The sequence below is a fragment of the Vulpes vulpes genome, chromosome 2 (genome assembly GCF_048418805.1).
Source record: "Vulpes vulpes isolate BD-2025 chromosome 2, VulVul3, whole genome shotgun sequence".
Taxonomy (NCBI): Eukaryota; Metazoa; Chordata; class Mammalia; order Carnivora; family Canidae; genus Vulpes; species Vulpes vulpes.
The window spans coordinates 43480729-43497597 of record NC_132781.1 but is presented as its reverse complement, the minus strand read 5'-3'; the positions used below and the strand labels follow the sequence as shown (position 1 = coordinate 43497597).

At 58.5% G+C, this 16869-nt stretch overlaps 1 protein-coding gene across 2 annotated transcripts; it reads left to right on the top strand.

Annotated features, from left to right (window-relative positions):
- The first annotated feature begins 980 nt into the window (after window positions 1-980).
- Window positions 981-16660, top strand: GIT1 (GIT ArfGAP 1). Of its 2 annotated transcripts, XM_072747887.1 has the most exons (21): window positions 981-1231; window positions 6865-6998; window positions 7482-7594; window positions 7716-7821; window positions 8364-8581; window positions 8667-8761; window positions 9097-9139; window positions 11115-11141; window positions 11317-11365; window positions 11767-11839; window positions 12458-12555; window positions 12942-13053; window positions 13186-13319; window positions 13485-13637; window positions 13762-13992; window positions 14082-14135; window positions 14329-14415; window positions 14555-14628; window positions 14733-14915; window positions 15034-15097; window positions 15254-16660. In XM_072747887.1, exons 1-21 carry the CDS (start codon window positions 1180-1182, stop codon window positions 15464-15466), a joined length of 2313 nt encoding a protein of 770 aa, XP_072603988.1. In that variant the 5' UTR covers window positions 981-1179; the 3' UTR covers window positions 15467-16660. The 2 variants fall into 2 exon arrangements, with proteins under 2 accessions (XP_072603988.1, XP_072603989.1); XM_072747888.1 differs by lacking the exon at window positions 11115-11141 and having other exon boundaries at window positions 1015-1231.
- The last annotated feature ends 209 nt before the right edge of the window (window positions 16661-16869 follow it).

Genomic DNA, 16869 nt, shown 5'->3' with positions numbered 1-16869 from the left:
GGCATTTTGCTGCTGCAGGGATGGGGGCTGGGTGCACGCGGGGCACACGTGTATGGGGGAGCATGCTCAGTGCAGGGGTGCACCCACGTGCGGCCTGCGCCTCCGCTTCCTGTCCCCCCGCCTATTGCCGTCTCCGTGTGAAGTCTAGGAAGAAAGGCCACCATAAGAAAAGGTCCCTGTATGTTATATGCACACGCCCTGGACACACAAACCTGCAGTGGCCCAGAAACACCGTGGAGGTATCCAAGACGAATGCAGAGTGGATATTACTGCCCACAGGCACAGTGGTCACCCCTCGGGAGGTCTTTAAAAACTGCCCAGATTCTTTCCTCTCGGGACGGCAGCATGGATGAGGTATAGATGTATTTTTAGCTGGGAGGCAGGGGTACACCTGGGCGTCCATATTGTTGGCTTTGTGCGGAAGCAGCAAGGGTGTGACCACACACACCTGGACACACAGATGTGGATATATGGGGGACCAGGTCGCACACCTCACCTCAGCCACACAGAGGCGGGCACCCCAAACCACAGCGCTCTGACGAGGAAGGGGGCCTGGGCCTCTAGCTCCTTCCTCTCTTCCCAGGTCCCCCAAGGGTCACCGTCCCCGGGCCTGAGCCCCTCGGGCTACCCTCCACCTGGAAAGCGAAGAGGAGAGGGCTGTGAGGGGAACTCACACAGCCGCGGGGTCGGGAGCGAGGGAGGCGAGGCCCCGCGCGCAGGCGACGCTGCCCTCTAGGGCCTGCAGAGCGGCGGCCGCGGCCCCTTTAAGCGCCCCCGCCCCCTCCCGCCCGCGCTCCCGGCTTCCTTTCTCCGGGAGGCGCGGCCCGCAGGGCCCGGCGGCGGGGCGGGTTGCGGGCTGCCCCTCCCCCGGTGGGCAGGGCCTGCGCCGCTTCCTGCAGGAGCGGCCCGGAGCCGCGCAGGGGGCGGGGAGAGCGAGCGGCGGCAGGGCGGCGCGGGGCGGCGCGGGGCGGCGCGGGGCGGAGGGCGCCGGAGGGCGAGCGGGCAGGCGGGCACGGCAGGTTCCGGGCCAGCCCCGGGGGCGGACGGTTGGCCGGGCGCGCGGAGCCTAGCCGGGGCCTTGCCGGAGCCGGGCCGGGCAGCAGAGGCAGCCGCCGCCCGGGCCCGCCGCCCGCGCCCCCCACGCTGGCCCAGAGGGCTGCGGCCGCGTCGCCGCTGAGGATGTCCCGGAAGGGGCCGCGGGCGGAGGTGTGTGCGGACTGCAGCGCCCCGGGTAAGCGAGGCCGGGCCGGGGGCGGGACCGCGCTGCGAGGCCGCCGGGCGGGCGCCGGGCCTGGCGAGAGCGCCGTGCGGGGCCGGAGGGCGGGGCGGGGCGCGGGGCTGGGGGCTGCGGCCTCGGCCCCCGCCCGGGCCACTGCGGAGCCGCGTCCTTGGCGGGAGGGCCGGCTGGGGGGCCCCGGTGCCCTCGCGTCCGCGGACGAGCGGGGAAGGACATTCCCGGCGCCACCCCTGAGTCTGAGGGAGGCAGGCGGCTGGCTGCCCCCCACCCCCATCTCTACATCCCGACGGAAGCGCCAGCCTGGGGTGGCAGGAGGGCTGTGGCGGAGGCCCGCAAGGTTTAGGAGGTGGGGGCGAGTGGGGTTTTGTGTCATCTCGGTGCCACCCCCGCGTCTTGCACCTGCTGCTCGCATGGTCTGGGCGCCCGCTGAGGTGGCGGAGGTCAAGGGGCAGAAAGCTGGGCAGATGGGCCAGGGGAGGCTGGGGTAGTGTTTCCTTGGGAGCAGATGGGGGCGGGGGGGTGGGGAGGCGGTATAGCTACTCCTAGGACTGCCTGCCCCTGGTTCCCAAGGCCGGGGCTACTTGCAGGGCCTGGTGTTGAGGGCCAGTACAGCCTGGGCATCTTTCTCTCAGGCATCCCCAGGCTGCCTGGTGCCTGGGAGCCACTAGACTCAGCTATTCTTATGCCCCAGTAAGGTCTGCTTAACCCTGGCAGGTGGGCTTAGCATTGTCCCAGCTTGGGCACAGACCCCTCCTAGCCCTGTGTAGCCCAGTCTGGCCAGAAGTGGATAAGGAGCAGTACCCAGGATATCGCTGGCTTCCTGGCCAGCCTCCTGGCTGTATTTACCCTGGTGTTTCCCTTCTTCCCGGCACAGTCAGGTCCAGGCTGATGTGAAACCCCCCCCTGACCAGCTGAGGAAGTGAGGAGTGGTGACCTGAGTGGCTGCTACCTTCTGATGTGGGAGGACCATGCCAGTGATGGGGCTCAGCAGTTGGCCTGGGGAAGGAAGCCGTGGCTTTTGTCCATCCTCTCCTTAAAATAAAGAAGCTAACTCCTTAGGAGACCTCTGGGCAGGCTCAGGGTGTCTGTGAATTCCAGGGGGACTGAGGGCATAATTAAACATGAGAGTGTGAGGTACTGTTCCATGCACCCATAACTTTGAGCCACCCTTAGGACAGGCCTAAGACCCCAACAGGTTGAGAACCACAGATACTCCAGTGGTTCCGATGGCTCCAAGCTCAAGTGTTTGGTGACTGTGGATGCCTGGCAGAGGCATGGTACTCCGTGGGTGGTTGCGACCCTGGGACTTCTCTCAGGGCATGTCATGATCTAGAGGGCCTTCAAGAAGCTATCTGGGCTTACATATCCTTATCCTAATGAGCTGGAAACAGTGATCTTCTTCTAGCCGCATGCAGGTCTGAGGATGGAGGGGCCAAGAGGAGAGCTTGCCTTATGTGGGTGTCCCAGGCTGTTGTGTAAACCTCTGCAGGGAGGGCATAGCATGGGGGTGAGGGTGGAAGGTCCAGAAGGACTGGGGGGAGGGTGCTTCTGTCAGCTTACTCTGTGACCCATGGCAGGGCTCTTCCTCAGTTTTCTCAATTGTGAAGCAAAGAAATTGGGAGTAGAAATGGTTTTTGAAGACCATCCCATCTTCAAGTCTGTGGTTCTCATTCTCAGCCAAAGGGACATAGGACAGAATCAGCAAGGTAGTTCTCCTTTCTCCACTGCATTTGACTGTCTGAAACCTATGGATGCCTAATGGGTTCGGGGAGGAATGATGTGTATCTGATGTCTTGGATTGCTCGTGCCCCAGGTACCTCCTTTTCCCCTGACCCAGAATACATGTCAGGAATAGGCAGGGGGTAAGGATGGTGAGGTAGGCAGGGTGCTGACAAAGTCTTACACATCACTCTACCCCAGCACCTGGCATGGTGTCTAGCACATGTTGAGCCTCCCTGAGTGTTTAGATGCTTATCAGGACCCCAGCTGGCTACTTGGGGCTCCCCCATTCCCCACCATAGGACCCAATCTCTGTGGGACGCAAGGAGTGGCATTCTCAGTGTGGGAACTATAGCAGCCCAGGTACAACAAGGCTTGAGGGTGATCAACAGTTGGGACCCCATAGGCACATGCCTCCTACCCAGTCATAGGCTTCTCTCACTGTGAATGGGGTTCCAGCCCTAGGAGTGGGGCTGTGGCCTTTTTTGTGGTTGGTTAATTTGAGGAGACCATAGAGGTGAAAGGTGAGATACAGGCTGACTGCAAAGGTCCTCGTCCTCCCTCTGCTTCCAGGCATGGGCATACAAGTGACAAGTGTATTTTGTAAGGCGGCTGGACATAGCATGGCTGCTATGGCATCTGCGCAAAGTCATCAGGCACCATATGTGTACCTGCCTGCTGTGGGTGTCCAAGAGAGGGCAGGAGTCAAGGAACCCCGGAGAATGTGTCCCCCCCCCCCCCCTTCCTTCCCCTCCACTCGCTCTGCTCACAGTCCTGATCCAGCTCAGGGGCCTGCTCCTCATCCCATGGTTCTCCATCTCAGCTTTTCCACCTGGGCAGCCCAGGTCATGGGAGTGGAACCTCAGGGTGCCAGGCACTTGGGTGAGCAAGGATGGCTACTGGCTAGGGGACATTTGGAAACCTGCAGGCTCATTTGTCTCTTCATAATGTAGATGGTGGGTTCGGGGAGGAGTGAATGCGGGGGGGGGGGGGGGCACTTTCTCTTTTATTGAGGTTTAACTTATACATAGCAAAGTTCCTGCACCTTATTGTTGAGCCGGATGGATGCTTTTTTTTACCTGTTTACCTCCTGCATAGTAGCCACTCCCATCTGAAGGTAAAGCATTTCTGTTGCTCTCTGGGCCTTTCCTCTGCCCCCTCCCAGTCAACACCCCCCAAAGGTAACTGCCATTCTGGCCATTCTGACCTTTATTTCCATGGATTACTCTTGCCTGCTTTCAAGATGGTGGGCTTCTCCCTCTTTTCTTTTCCTTTTTTTTTTTTTTTTTTTTAGAGAGATTTATTTATTCATTCATGAGAGACCCACAGAAAGAGAGAGTGGCAGAGAATTCTCTCTCTCCTAGTGAGGATCTGCTCAGGAGACCCTGGCCTTTATAGCAAACCTACTGCCCCTAGAGGCCAGGAATGGCTTTGGGCGGTAACATGAATTCACCTTAGTAGAGGCCTTGATGATTAGTTAACATTATCCCAGGATCCCTCCTACCGCTTGCCCACACACACCAGACTCGCATCTGGATCTCAGCAGGGTACTGAGGTCACCACATCTCCTGAACCTTATGTTCCCTGGAGGCACCTGGCTAGCTCAATCAGTAGAGCATGTGACTCTTGGTGTTGTGAGTTCAAGCCCCACCTTGGGGCTTTCGGCATGGAGCCTATTAAAAACAAAACACCTTATGTCCCTGTCCTTTCTACCCCAAGTATGATCTAGGGAGCCTTTTGGGAGCAAGGTCCCTTAACCTTAAACTGCAATAGTCATTTGAATTACAGAAGCCCTTCAGGCCTGAGGAAGTGGCCTAAGTGGGGCTTAAGGGCTCCGGCTTGGGTAGGCCCAAGGCCCCTTGGGCATATAAGAAGTAGGCAGTAGAGTTAGGGTGGGCTTTTCATCTGTGTAATCAAGAACTGAGCTGGCACTGGTGTGCCCCAGGCCAGGACAGTGTCCCCTGCTCAACCTTCCTATTTCAGGCCACGGTGGAAGAGAGGTAGGACCCCTCCCCCAGGCTGGGAGAGTACCGAGCAAAGCCTTGGACCTTATTCCCCAACTCCTGATCTCTTACCATGTCTGGCCTGGCTTGGGATATCTGTGCAGTCCTCTGAGGCCTGGCTTCTCTGGTCGGGCTGTGGGCCTGGGGTGGAGGCCTCAGGGTGGCCCATTTATGATCCTGGCCTGGGCGGCTCCCCGCTTACAGGAAACCCCACCATTTCAACAAGAGGAATTTAGGCTGCGTCATTTCCAGCTTCCTGCTTGAGTTGCCAGAGGTGGCTGGTGGGCAGACCCCTCACCCAGTGGTGCTTGGGAGTGGGGGGAGGGAGCTTTCATGTGGCTCACTGGGGTGCCTCACTGTTTGGGGAAAGCCAATACTAAGGAGTGTCCTAGGCTCCCCCTCTTGGCACAGGTGGTGAGTCCCTTCCTCATGGGCCTCTGAAGTCAACTCCCAGGAAGGTGTATGACAGGCAGCTGGTTGTCCTGTTTTTTGAGGGGCTGCCCAAAGAAGCCCAGACCTAAAGAGCTGAACCCCCTCTTTCACTTCTTGTTTCTTCCTGTCTCCTTAGAGGGAATACTTACTTGCTGTAGGCAGAACTCAGGCTTCACCCTGACTCAATCTCCTTACAGTTCTCCTGGAACTTCTATGGAAGTCCTTCAGGGGGAGGGTCTGGGAATCACCTTCTGGTTGGAGAGACTCTCATTATCCCAAGCCTGTCCCTCCGCTGGGGGGCCTACTTCTGGACATCCTGAGACTGGGGCAGGGGGCCTGGGCAGAGCACAGTGTCCTGGGAGAGAGGTTCCCTGCCCCCACTCTTGGAGGCATACAATGGCTGCTTTCTCCCCTGTGACCTTTCCACAGCCTGAGCTGTATGCAGCTGTCTCCTCCCCCTCTCCCAAGGGGCCGGGGATGGGTGACATCTCCCCTGCCCCTGAGAAGGACCCTATCCTGGCCCCCTCTTCTTGTTTCCAAAGTTTGCTTCTCTCCAAGGAGTGGAGAGTGCCCTCCAGGGCCCTTGCCCACTTGGGGCTTCTTCCTTAGGGGCAGAGCAGAAGGAGAGCAGTGGGGTGAACAGGGCATGGTTTCTTGCATCTTGTGCTGGTTCCACATCCCAGCAACCCCACTCACTAGCTTTGTGACCTTGAGCCAGCACTCTAATCTCTCTGAGCCACTGTTTCTCATTGGTATAGCAAGGGTAGCGCTTCCTGCCTTGCCTAACAGTTGTGAGAGACATCGTGCATATAGGCCCAGCTAGTACAGAGTGGGTATCCAGTTTTAGTTCCTTTGCCCTCTCCATCCCAGTTAAGAGGGGTTCCGGCTTAGCCCATCAGTGATGAGGCCAGGAAGCTCAGCATGAGAAGGCCTCTTGCCTGCCAAGATGAGGACAGAGGCAGGAGCCCATGGAAGCATACAGTGGGTCGGGCTGGTGGGCCAGTGGGTCCAGCAGAAGCCTGGGTGCAGGAGGCATGTGGCACTGACCCAGACACAGGAGGGGTACCTAGGGTTGTCTGGCACACAACAGCAATGTTGCATCCCTTAGGGGATTCCTGCCTCCGGGGGAAGGGCTAGGCCAATTGTCTTGTTCCCTGGGAAAGGCTGCAGGACAAGAAGACATGCCCACCGAGTAGACCCTGGGGACCACTCCCCCCACTCACCCCTAGACAGGCAGAGATGTGTAGGCAGGGGCACAGCTGCCAGTCACCTGCTGTGAGCCTTTGGGGAAATCCCTCCTACGCCATGGCTCAGCTTCCTCATCAGTAACCTGTGTGCCCTGATGGTCCCAGCTCCTGGGGCTTTGGGAAGCTGAGTAAGGGAACGTGTGAGCATGGTGTGAGCCCAGAGCAGGTGCCCAGGAGACATTGCCTGTGATCTAGCCTTGGCTGACCCTGGTTCCCCCACCGGCAGACCCTGGCTGGGCCTCCATCAGCAGGGGAGTGCTGGTGTGTGACGAGTGCTGCAGTGTGCACCGGAGCCTGGGCCGCCACATTTCCATCGTCAAGCACCTTCGCCACAGCGCCTGGCCTCCCACACTGCTGCAGGTACGGGGCTAGGCCGGGCGGGTCTTCATTCTGCAGAATGTGCTGAGCATGGATACGTTTCCCCCTACACTCACACTGCTCAGGATTTTGGCAGCTTCCAAAGGGCAGCACTCACCTGGGGCAGAACCTGACTCTGACCCTTTCCACCCATTATGCTAGCCATGCAGACAGGAGGCTTGTAAGACTGGGGTCTTACATATCTGGGCACTCACCCCAGCTCTGCCATGTACTAGCTTGGCCATGTAGCACTGAGCAAGTCACTTAACTTCTCTGAGCCTTGGCACACTTGCTGTGCCACCTGAAGTGCCAAGTGGGACCCACAGGCTCAGGTGGCCCACCTGGTTGAAGGTGCACCGGTGGCAGGTACCCGGGAGGCCCATTGGTACTGTTTCTAGCTCCGCTGGCTGCAGCCAGCACTTGGAGGGGTTTTCCCCAGTAGCCGGTGCACAGTGGGCACCCTGACTTGGCACCTCTTCCCTGCAGATGGTGCACACGCTCGCCAGCAACGGGGCCAACTCCATCTGGGAGCATTCCCTGCTGGACCCCGCACAAGTGCAGAGTGGCCGGCGCAAAGCCAACCCCCAAGACAAAGTCCAGTGAGTTGGGCCAGAGGGGTGGTGGCAGGGGGTGCATGGTCTGAGATGCGGGTCCAAGAGGTGGACCGGTGACTGGCCTCTCCTGCTCTGCTCACCGTCGCATCCTATGCGCCCTGCCCAGCCCCATCAAGTCAGAATTCATCAGGGCCAAGTACCAGATGCTGGCGTTTGTGCACAAGCTTCCTTGCCGGGACGATGATGGGGTGACTGCCAAAGATCTCAGCAAGGTTGGAGGGGCCCCATGGGGGATGGGTGGGCCTCCTCTCTTGTCACCTGTGACACCCTTTAGGGCCTCTCCTGCATCACCACTGAGCCCTAGGCCTCAAAGGTGTTCAGATCAGGCAAGAATAGGGGGTACAGCAGGGGGACAAGATTGTGTGGTCAGGTAGCATGTGGTCAAGGCCCCTCAGCGCCCAAGTGGACACAACAGGGCTAAAATCCTCTATCTGCCACTCAAATGCTGTGAAGACTTGGGGCCATTTCTTAGCCACTCAGAGCCTCAGTCTCTGTAAAATGGGAAAGAACGAACAGCATCTCCCTCATAGACAACATCTGTCTCAACCAGAGTTCGCAGCCCAGGTAGCCAGTGACTGATGGCAGCTGTTGTTTGGCATTAACTCCTTGGGGGAAGTCCTCTGTCCTCCCTGACAACCCAACTTCAGCTGGGCCCCTGGAGCTGGTAGGAGTCCCAGCAGCTGCCTGACGTGGTACAGCTTGAGGAGGGGCAGGGCCTCATACACACATCAGTGGCACACTCTGCTCCTTGCAGCAACTGCACTCAAGTGTTCGGACAGGCAACTTGGAGACGTGTCTGCGCTTGCTGTCCCTGGGTGCCCAAGCCAACTTCTTCCATCCAGAGAAGGGCACCACACCTCTGCACGTGGCTGCCAAGGCGGGGCAGACACTACAGGCTGAGCTGCTCGTGGTGTATGGGGCTGACCCAGGCTCTCCTGATGTGAATGGCCGCACACCCATTGATTATGCCAGGTGAGGGTCAGATGGTGGGTGAGGCTTTGGCGGGTGGGGGTGCTAGGCTGCTGCTGCAGGGCTGAGGCATGCCCCCTCCCCACAGGCAGGCGGGGCACCATGAGCTGGCGGAAAGGCTAGTCGAGTGCCAGTATGAGCTCACTGACCGGTTGGCCTTCTATCTCTGTGGACGCAAGCCGGGTGAGCAGAGCTCCGGGCAGGCCTGGGAGGGCCAGGCAGGTGGGACCCAGACACACCCCAGCAGCAGGTGCCATGGTGACAAAGCTGGCTGGGGAACGGTGTTGCTAGGCAACTGGCTCCTGTGAAATTGATGCAGGCTCTTGGCTACAGCACACTGGGATAGGAGTGGGGGTGGGCACAACTTCAGTCAGCTCCCATGGCTCTTGGGGGTGGCCTGCCCTCCTCCCTGTCCCCTGACACTTCTGGGTGCCAAGCCCTGCTCATGGCAGTGCGATGGGCTCCCAGTTGCCCAAGCCAGCTTGCACCAGTGACTTGGCATTTTTATTTTTGTTCAGATCACAAAAATGGGCATTACATCATCCCACAGATGGCTGACAGGTGAGTGCCCACCTGATGCCCCTTCCCAGAGGCTGTTGGATGCCATGTGGGTGCCTGAGCCCCGAGCTTCCACCCTTCCATCTCCCCAGGCTGTAGGGTCCTCCACTCTCTGGGGGCTGGCATTTCTGCCCAGTCCTCACTCGCCGATGCTGGGCCCCCAGGCAGGTGAGAGATGTCAGCTCAACATATGGCCAGCACAGCCTGAGCCCCATGGCTATCCCACACAGGCTCGAGTACAAGAACACCTTTCCTAGGAGTGGTGGATTGCGGACTTATTTCTAGTGGCACTCACCCCACTGTACAATCTTTAGACAAACCTCTGTTCTTCGGTGAACAGATGGTGGGCTCCAGGGATTTGACTAACCTCGGGACTGCTGACCAGGCCTCTGTGGGGTGCTCAGAAATTGTGCAGGGGCTGGGGTGCAGGGCACAGTACTATTGAGGTGTTTCTGCCTCTGATCTGATGATCTCAGGCGCCTAGGCTGTGGGGACCACTCACTCAGCTTACGAGATGGATGCTAGCGCCACCTAGTGGCCACTTCTGATGGCCAAGCCTCGCCAGGCTTTGCCAGCTGGCCTGGGGGTCTGAGAGAGAGAGAGGAGGCTCTCTCTTCCTCTCCGAAGGCCAGTGTGGGCAGACAGGGATGGTCGGGCCTAGGCAGCTTGGATCCTTGAACCCAAACCTACTCTGTTTTGAGACGCCGAGCGTCCCTCCTGCTTCTCTGGTCTTACTCTGCCTGGTGTGTGTGTTTCAAACACATATCGGCATGTACTCAGTGAAATGGTAACCGAGCTCCATCCCGGTGCCAGCTACTGTTCTCGGCCCTGAAACACAGAGGTAACTCAGACGTGATCTCTGCCCCAAAGGAGCTTGCAGTATGGAGAGGGAGGCCGCCTACTCAAGACAGCTGTAGTTCCCTTTGGGGAGTACCGAAAGAGAAATAAGGGCATAGATGATATAAGTGGGAAGTGCTGTGCAGGGAACTGCAGGCAGTCTGTGGGGCTGGAGTATAGTGTGAGGAATCCCAGGAGCAGGACTGGGATAGAAACAGGCGAGAGAATGGCCAGTCCTGTGAGCCCCCACAGGAGTAGAGAGGGTTCCAAGCACTGACGTGTGGAGTCAGCTCTGCCATTTATTGGCTGTTTGACTTCAGGCAGGCTGCTTGACCTCTCTTAGTTACCTCGTGGCAATGAGGGCAAGAGTTCCTGCCTTTTCTAGGCTGTTGAGAGGATTAAGTAAGATAATGCATGCCAAGCACATAGCATATTGTTTAAGTGAGCTTTTTGTTGAAGTACGGTTAAAGTATGCCCCATACACATATTTTGTTATTGAGTTGTTTCTAAGGCCAGGAAAAGCATGGCCCAGTGTGTCAGAAACATCACCCCAGCTGCTGGGTGGGAAAGGGGATTGTAGGGGAAGGATCAGAAGTGGGAAGATGGATGAAGAAACTCTAGCAAACAGGCAGCCCCGGGGGGGGGGGGGGGGGGGGGGGCGGTTGGCGCTCAGCGGTTTAAGCACCACCTTCAGCCCAGGGCGTGATCCTGGAGACCTGGGATTGAGTCTCAAGTCTGGCTCCCTGCATGGAGCCTGCTTCTCCCTCTGCCTGTGTCTCTGCCTCTCTCCCTCTCTCTCCCTCTTTGTGTCTTTCATGAATAAATAAATAAAATCTTAAAAAAAAAAAAAAAAAAAAAAACTCTGGCAAAGGCCTAGGGAAGAGAGACTGAGGGCAGAAGCTGGGGGAAGCTCCACCGGGGCCGGGGACACAGGTGCCCAGGGAGTGGGACACAGAGGGAGAGAGCAAGCCTGTGGAGGAGCAGGTTGTGGGGGGAGACGAGTTCTGGTGTGTGCACTCTGGGGCTCACGTGTGCACAGAGGTGGGCATGAGTTTGCCCCGGGAAGGCTTGCACTGCCCTGCTCCTGGGTAATTGGTGCCTCTGTCCTGTTCTTTCCTCTGCTGCCTCCCTCTGGACTTAGATCTCGGCAAAAGTGCATGTCTCAGAGGTATATGGTGCCTGCTGCGGGAGCAGGCTCTGGAGGTTGGGAGGGCTGGGGGGGTGTTTGGTGTGCAGCATCTGGGATGTTGTCTTCCTGGGATCCCTGCATGTTCTGGAGTCACAGGCAGGGGCCTGGCCACCTCTAATGTCTGCCCATTCCCGTCTCCCTCCTTCATCCACAGCCTAGACCTGTCTGAGTTGGCCAAAGCTGCCAAGAAGAAGCTGCAGGCGGTGAGTCTGCTTGGACAGGCCCCTGATGCTTAGAGCTGTCCCCATTTCTGACCTACACCCCTGCCATTGGTCCCCCTCCCTCCTGCCTTCCTGGCTCCCTCCCTATCCCCTCCCAGCCTTTTGTCTTTGACTCTGGCTCTGCCTCTGCAGGCTTCAGGGCCCTAGCTCCCCCTCTGATCTATGAGGGCACTAACTGTTCTGACCTGGTCTCTCTCTGTCGTCTCCCACCTTGGAGCTTGACAGAGAGACCCCTGCCTCAGTTTCCAGTTCTGAGAAGGGGCTAGGCAGCACAGGGGACACAAGCCATTTCCCATGTCTTATGACATCTTGGTTGGGCTGGCCTTGTCAGCACTAGGGAGCAATTGATCTGACAAAGCCTGGGTCCCCCTCTTTGCCTCTAGCTCAGCAACCGGCTTTTTGAGGAACTTGCCATGGATGTGTATGACGAGGTGGATAGAAGAGAAAATGATGCTGGTGAGCCAAGAGGGCATCTAAGGTCGTGGGTGGATGAGATGAGGGTACCTGCCCACCTGCTGCGGAAGGGCTAGGACCTGGTGTGGCTCTCAGGTCTTTTCACTGGGACCAAGAGGGGATGCCTGGGGTTGGTCTGCTCAGCAGGTCTGCATATCGGTCCCTGCTGGCTGTGAGCAGCAGTCTGGACAGCTTCCCCAGCCAGGCGGAGTGTGCTTAGTTGGAGGCAGCCAGCCTGTTCCTCCGCCCCCACCCCTGGACTGGGGCTCATCTCTGCTCTGGCTGCCTCCCACTTTGGCTGACTCCCCAGTCCCACTCCACGCCCTCCCTCTACATCACTCCTTCCTGGCCACAGCCAAATTCCAGCGCAAACTTTGGGCTGGGCCTGGCAAGAAGGGGTCGCCTTGCTCTGTTCGTCATCAGCCTGGCCAGCCTCGCCCAGCCTTGCCCTGACCCAGCCTTGCTTTTGTTGTCTGAAGACCATCCCTGTTTTGAACATCAGCACTTGGTGGGCGTGGGGAGGAGTGAGGAAGGCTGTGCTCAGCATGTTCCCACCTCCACCCTGTGGGCTTGGACACCGTGGATGCTCTGGATGATTTGCTCCCTGCTCCTCCCCTGTAGTGTGGCTGGCTACCCAAAACCACAGCACCCTGGTGACAGAGCGCAGTGCTGTGCCCTTCCTGCCTGTGAACCCCGAGTACTCAGCCACACGGAATCAGGTGAGGGGGCTGGATGGGGGGGCCTGGGGCAGTCTCCTCCTCTCCTGGGGTCGCCAGCTCTGTGGGCCCTGCCCTTCCTCAGCGGCTGTTGTCTGGGCCTGCTCTTCTCCCCTGCCCTAGGCCTCTCGGGGCTCTGCTGGCACTAGGATTTGGATATGGGGAAGAAGCTGTTTCTTTGAGCACTTGGTGAGCAGCCTCATGGAGGAGGCGGTGGTACCAGCCTCTTCTTGAGAGCTCCCCTCGGCACCCAGAATCTGTGTCATCTTCAACCCCGTGCTCTGGCCATGAGCCAGATAACAGGGGACTCCCTTGCAGCTTTGTTCCCACCCCCGTCTATCGGCTATAAGGGGGCCTGTCATGCCAGCCGGGTTCTTTCTGCCTTGTAGGGGCGACAGAAGTTGGCCCGCTTTAATGCCCGAGAGTTTGCCACCTTGATCATAGACATTCTCAGCGAGGCCAAGCGGAGACAGCAGGGCAAGAGCCTGAGCAGCCCCACAGGTGGGAAGGGTGTGGATAGGGCTACAGGCCATGGGCATCTTTCTAGAATATTCTCTTTCATGTCTCCCTTTTGGGGTGGCATGATAGAAGGGTTGTGTGGCTGAATCCTGAGTGACAGGACTGTGCCCTCAGACAACCTTGAGCTCTCTGCGCGGAGCCAGAGTGACCTCGACGACCAACATGACTACGACAGTGTAGCCTCGGACGAGGACACGGACCAGGAGCCCCTGCGCAGCGCTGGTGCCACTAGGAACAACCGTGCCCGGGTCTGAGCAATGCCCCTCCCTGGGCCTCCATCAAGGGCCAGCTCTATCCCCTTATAGGGTTGGGGGCTTCAGGGACAAGGGGCTGGTTATGGCCTTGAGAAGAGCCTTCTGTGGGCATTCACCCCCTGCCCCTGATGACTGACTCACCTCTGTCTCGCTCTGCAGAGCATGGACTCCTCAGACCTATCCGATGGGGCTGTAACACTGCAGGAATATCTGGAGCTCAAGAAGGCTCTGGCTACCTCCGAGGCCAAGGTGCAGCAGCTCATGAAGGTCAACAGCAGCTTGAGTGATGAGCTTCGGAGGCTACAGAGGGAGGTAAGGGCAGCAGGCTTGGTGGGAGTGGGGCTTCTAGCATCCTGGTCCTGGAGGATCCCCTGCCCCCAGAGGTGGGGGTACTCCTGGAGCCTCTGGAGGTTCTGACACCACCGTGCGCTCTCAGATCCACAAGCTGCAGGCAGAGAACTTGCAGATTCGGCAGCCGCCGGGGCCAGTGCCCACACCCCCACTGCCCAGCGACAGAGCAGAACATACATCGATGGGGCCTGGTGGCAGTGCCCACCGCAGGGACCGCCAGGCCTTCTCCATGTATGAACCAGGCTCTGCCCTGAAGCCCTTTGGGGGCCCACCTGGGGACGAGCTTACCACCCGGCTACAGCCTTTCCACAGCACTGTGAGTTGCCTCTGGGTGTCAAGGATTGGGGGAAACAGGGTTGGAGCTGCCGTAGGGTCCTCTGTGATGCCTATTGTGCCATCCCCCAGGAGCTGGAGGATGATGCCATCTATTCAGTACACGTCCCTGCTGGCCTTTACCGGGTAAGAAGGGCTTGGGGGAAGTGGATCCATTTCTGCAGATTGGTTCTTAGCCCCAGTGGGTGCCAGGTTTTGTGCCAGCTGCTGGGCACAGGGATGACTAGATACACGTGTCGCCCCCCTCCTCCTTACTGCTGGGAAACTGGAAGACAGGTGGCAGGGAGGAAGAACTGACTCCAGTCCCCCTGGGTTTCAGATCCGGAAGGGGGTGTCAGCCTCAGCTGTGCCCTTCACTCCCTCCTCCCCACTGCTGTCCTGTTCCCAGGAAGGAAGCCGTCACACGGTAACATTCCCATTCCCAGTTCCCATCCCTAGTGCCCAAGGGACAGGCTGAATGAGATGCGTGCATGGAAACGGCCAGGCCAGGCCGTGTGGGTCTATGAACATGTATGTCACCTACTACCCCTTCCCTGATCCTCCAGAGCAAGCTTTCCCGCCACGGTAGCGGTGCTGACAGTGACTATGAGAACACGCAAAGTGGGGACCCGCTGCTTGGGTGAGGCACCCCAGGGAAGAAGGCTGAGTGGGTGCTGGAGTGTCTGGGAGGGTGCAGGCAAGCAGCCTCACCACTGGAATATCTCTTTCTAACCCTGACCTCAGACTGGAAGGGAAGAGGTTTCTTGAGCTGGGCAAGGAAGAAGATTTCCACCCAGAGTTGGAGAGCCTGGACGGAGATCTCGACCCTGGGCTTCCCAGCACAGAGGATGTCATCCTGAAGACGGAACAGGTCACCAAGAACATTCAGGAATTGTTGCGGGCTGCCCAAGAATTCAAGCATGACAGGTATGCGGGTGGGATGCAAGGCTCCTAGCAGTCCCTGGGCGTTGGAGAGGGTAAGAGGGGCCAGTGTTCCACTGTCCCTGCAAACTCTCCTAATTTTTACCCTCCCCTCCTCCCAAAGCTTTGTGCCCTGCTCAGAGAAGATCCATTTGGCTGTGACTGAGATGGCCTCTCTCTTCCCAAAGGTACTGGGACCAGATAGACGAGCAGGATTGGGAAGGGTCTTGGGGTGGGCAGGTACAGGGAATGTGACTGCTACCTAGGTGGAGATGAGGACACACTGGGCCATGTTCGAGTCTCATGGTTTGAAGTTTAAGGCCCAACTCCCGCCTCCCCTTCAGAGGCCAGCCCTGGAGCCTGTGCGCAGCTCACTGCGGCTGCTCAATGCCAGCGCCTACCGGCTGCAGAGTGAATGCCGGAAGACCGTGCCCCCAGAGCCCGGTGCCCCTGTGGACTTCCAGCTGCTGACTCAGCAGGTGATCCAGTGCGCCTATGACATCGCCAAGGCCGCCAAGCAGCTGGTTACCATCACCACCCGAGAAAAGAAGCAGTGACAACTCTCCCTGCACCCTCACCTGCACCCTGGGACCTCACTGGCCATGGGAGCTGGGCCACTCCAGACACTAATCCCCACCCTCACAGAGCTGCTGGCACAAGTGCCCTCAGTGCTGCCACCCTCCCCTGGCAGCCAGGTGCCCCAGTGCCCGCCCTCCTCAAGCCCCCCAAGGATAGGGAGGTGGGGTAGCAGGAGCTTCTGTCCCCCACATTCCACACACCTCCTCCTGTACATAGCATTCCCCTCCCCCCCCCTTCTAGCGTGCAGGGGCCTGTAAGGTATCACTCCCAGCCCCTGGCCCTCTGGGGCACCCTCAGCAGAGGGTGTGGTAGGGACACTCCAAGTAGGACAGTTCCCCCTACAGGCACCCCACCCCCATGAGCCAGTTCAGCCCTACTGGGGGCTGAACGGGGGCATCTCTTCCTTTGTACATAATCTCTGTGGATGTCCCCCCATCCTGTAGCCACCAGCCCCCCTGCTGCTGTCCTTGAATGCCAAATGGCCCCTGCCGAGAGCACTGGCCCCAGTCTGTGTTCCCAGGGTCCCTAGCAGCAAACAAACACTGGAAAATGTTTTTTTTCTCTCTCTCTCTTCCACTCCTTAATTTTAACATTGTGGTAACTGAGTGTCCCTGCGTGCTTGTGTGTGAGTGTGCGGGGCGGCAGTGCCGTTCCGGAGGCCTGGCCCATCTGGAGTTCTATGAAGGGTGAGGGGACCAGAACAGCAGGACCAGTGTTGGGGATCATCCTCCCTTCCCCATCCTGGGGCCAGGGACTGCTGGTAACCAGCTGGGGTCCAACCCACCACCTCCCCTCATCTGTCCCCCCACTCCTACCCCTTTCTCTATGAACTTATAACAAAAACCACTTCCCTACATTTCTCCACCCCCTCCCTTGTGGAGGAGGATGTGCTGGCTGGGGCAGAGAACTAAGCGTCTGAGCCTGGGGCTGGCTCCCCGGGGTCCCTGACTCAGCTGAGAGCCCCCTTCCCATAACCTCTGAGAGGCCAGCACCTGCCCTGTGGTATCTGGGTATCTGGAATCTGAACTGCAGCCTGGGAGCTGGAGAGGCAGATGGCAGTGCCTACCAGCTCTCCCTGTCCCCCTGGGGCCAGGCTCTACCTGTGTGGTGGTGGGTGGGCTGTCAAGACATGTGTCATGTACATTTGTATCAAAAATAAATAAGTGACCATGTGCTCTTGCTGATGCTTACAGAATAGGGGGGAGCAGGGGGTACTGGGGAGGTGGCAGACACAAAAGGGAGAAAAAAACCTGGCAAGAGCATGAAGCAAATGAAGACCACAACTGTTCCAGACCTAACACTCGAAAGCCCTCGTGTTCTAGAAAAGGAGCTGGGAAATAAGGTTTCAGTCGCTAAGGCTGCCTCCCCCTCCCCATCATGG

What these genes read in the sequence shown, in the direction of transcription:
- GIT1 (XM_072747887.1), top strand. Translation starts at nt 1,180, where the DNA reads ATGTCCCGGAAGGGGCCGCGGGCGGAGGTGTGTGCGGACTGCAGCGCC. An exon ending in TAGAAGAGAAAATGATGCTG is followed by an intron (nt 11,840 to 12,457) that starts GTGAGCCAAGAG and finishes CCTCCCCTGTAG; the next exon opens with TGTGGCTGGCTACCCAAAAC. An exon ending in GAGCCTGAGCAGCCCCACAG is followed by an intron (nt 13,054 to 13,185) that starts GTGGGAAGGGTG and finishes CTGTGCCCTCAG; the next exon opens with ACAACCTTGAGCTCTCTGCG.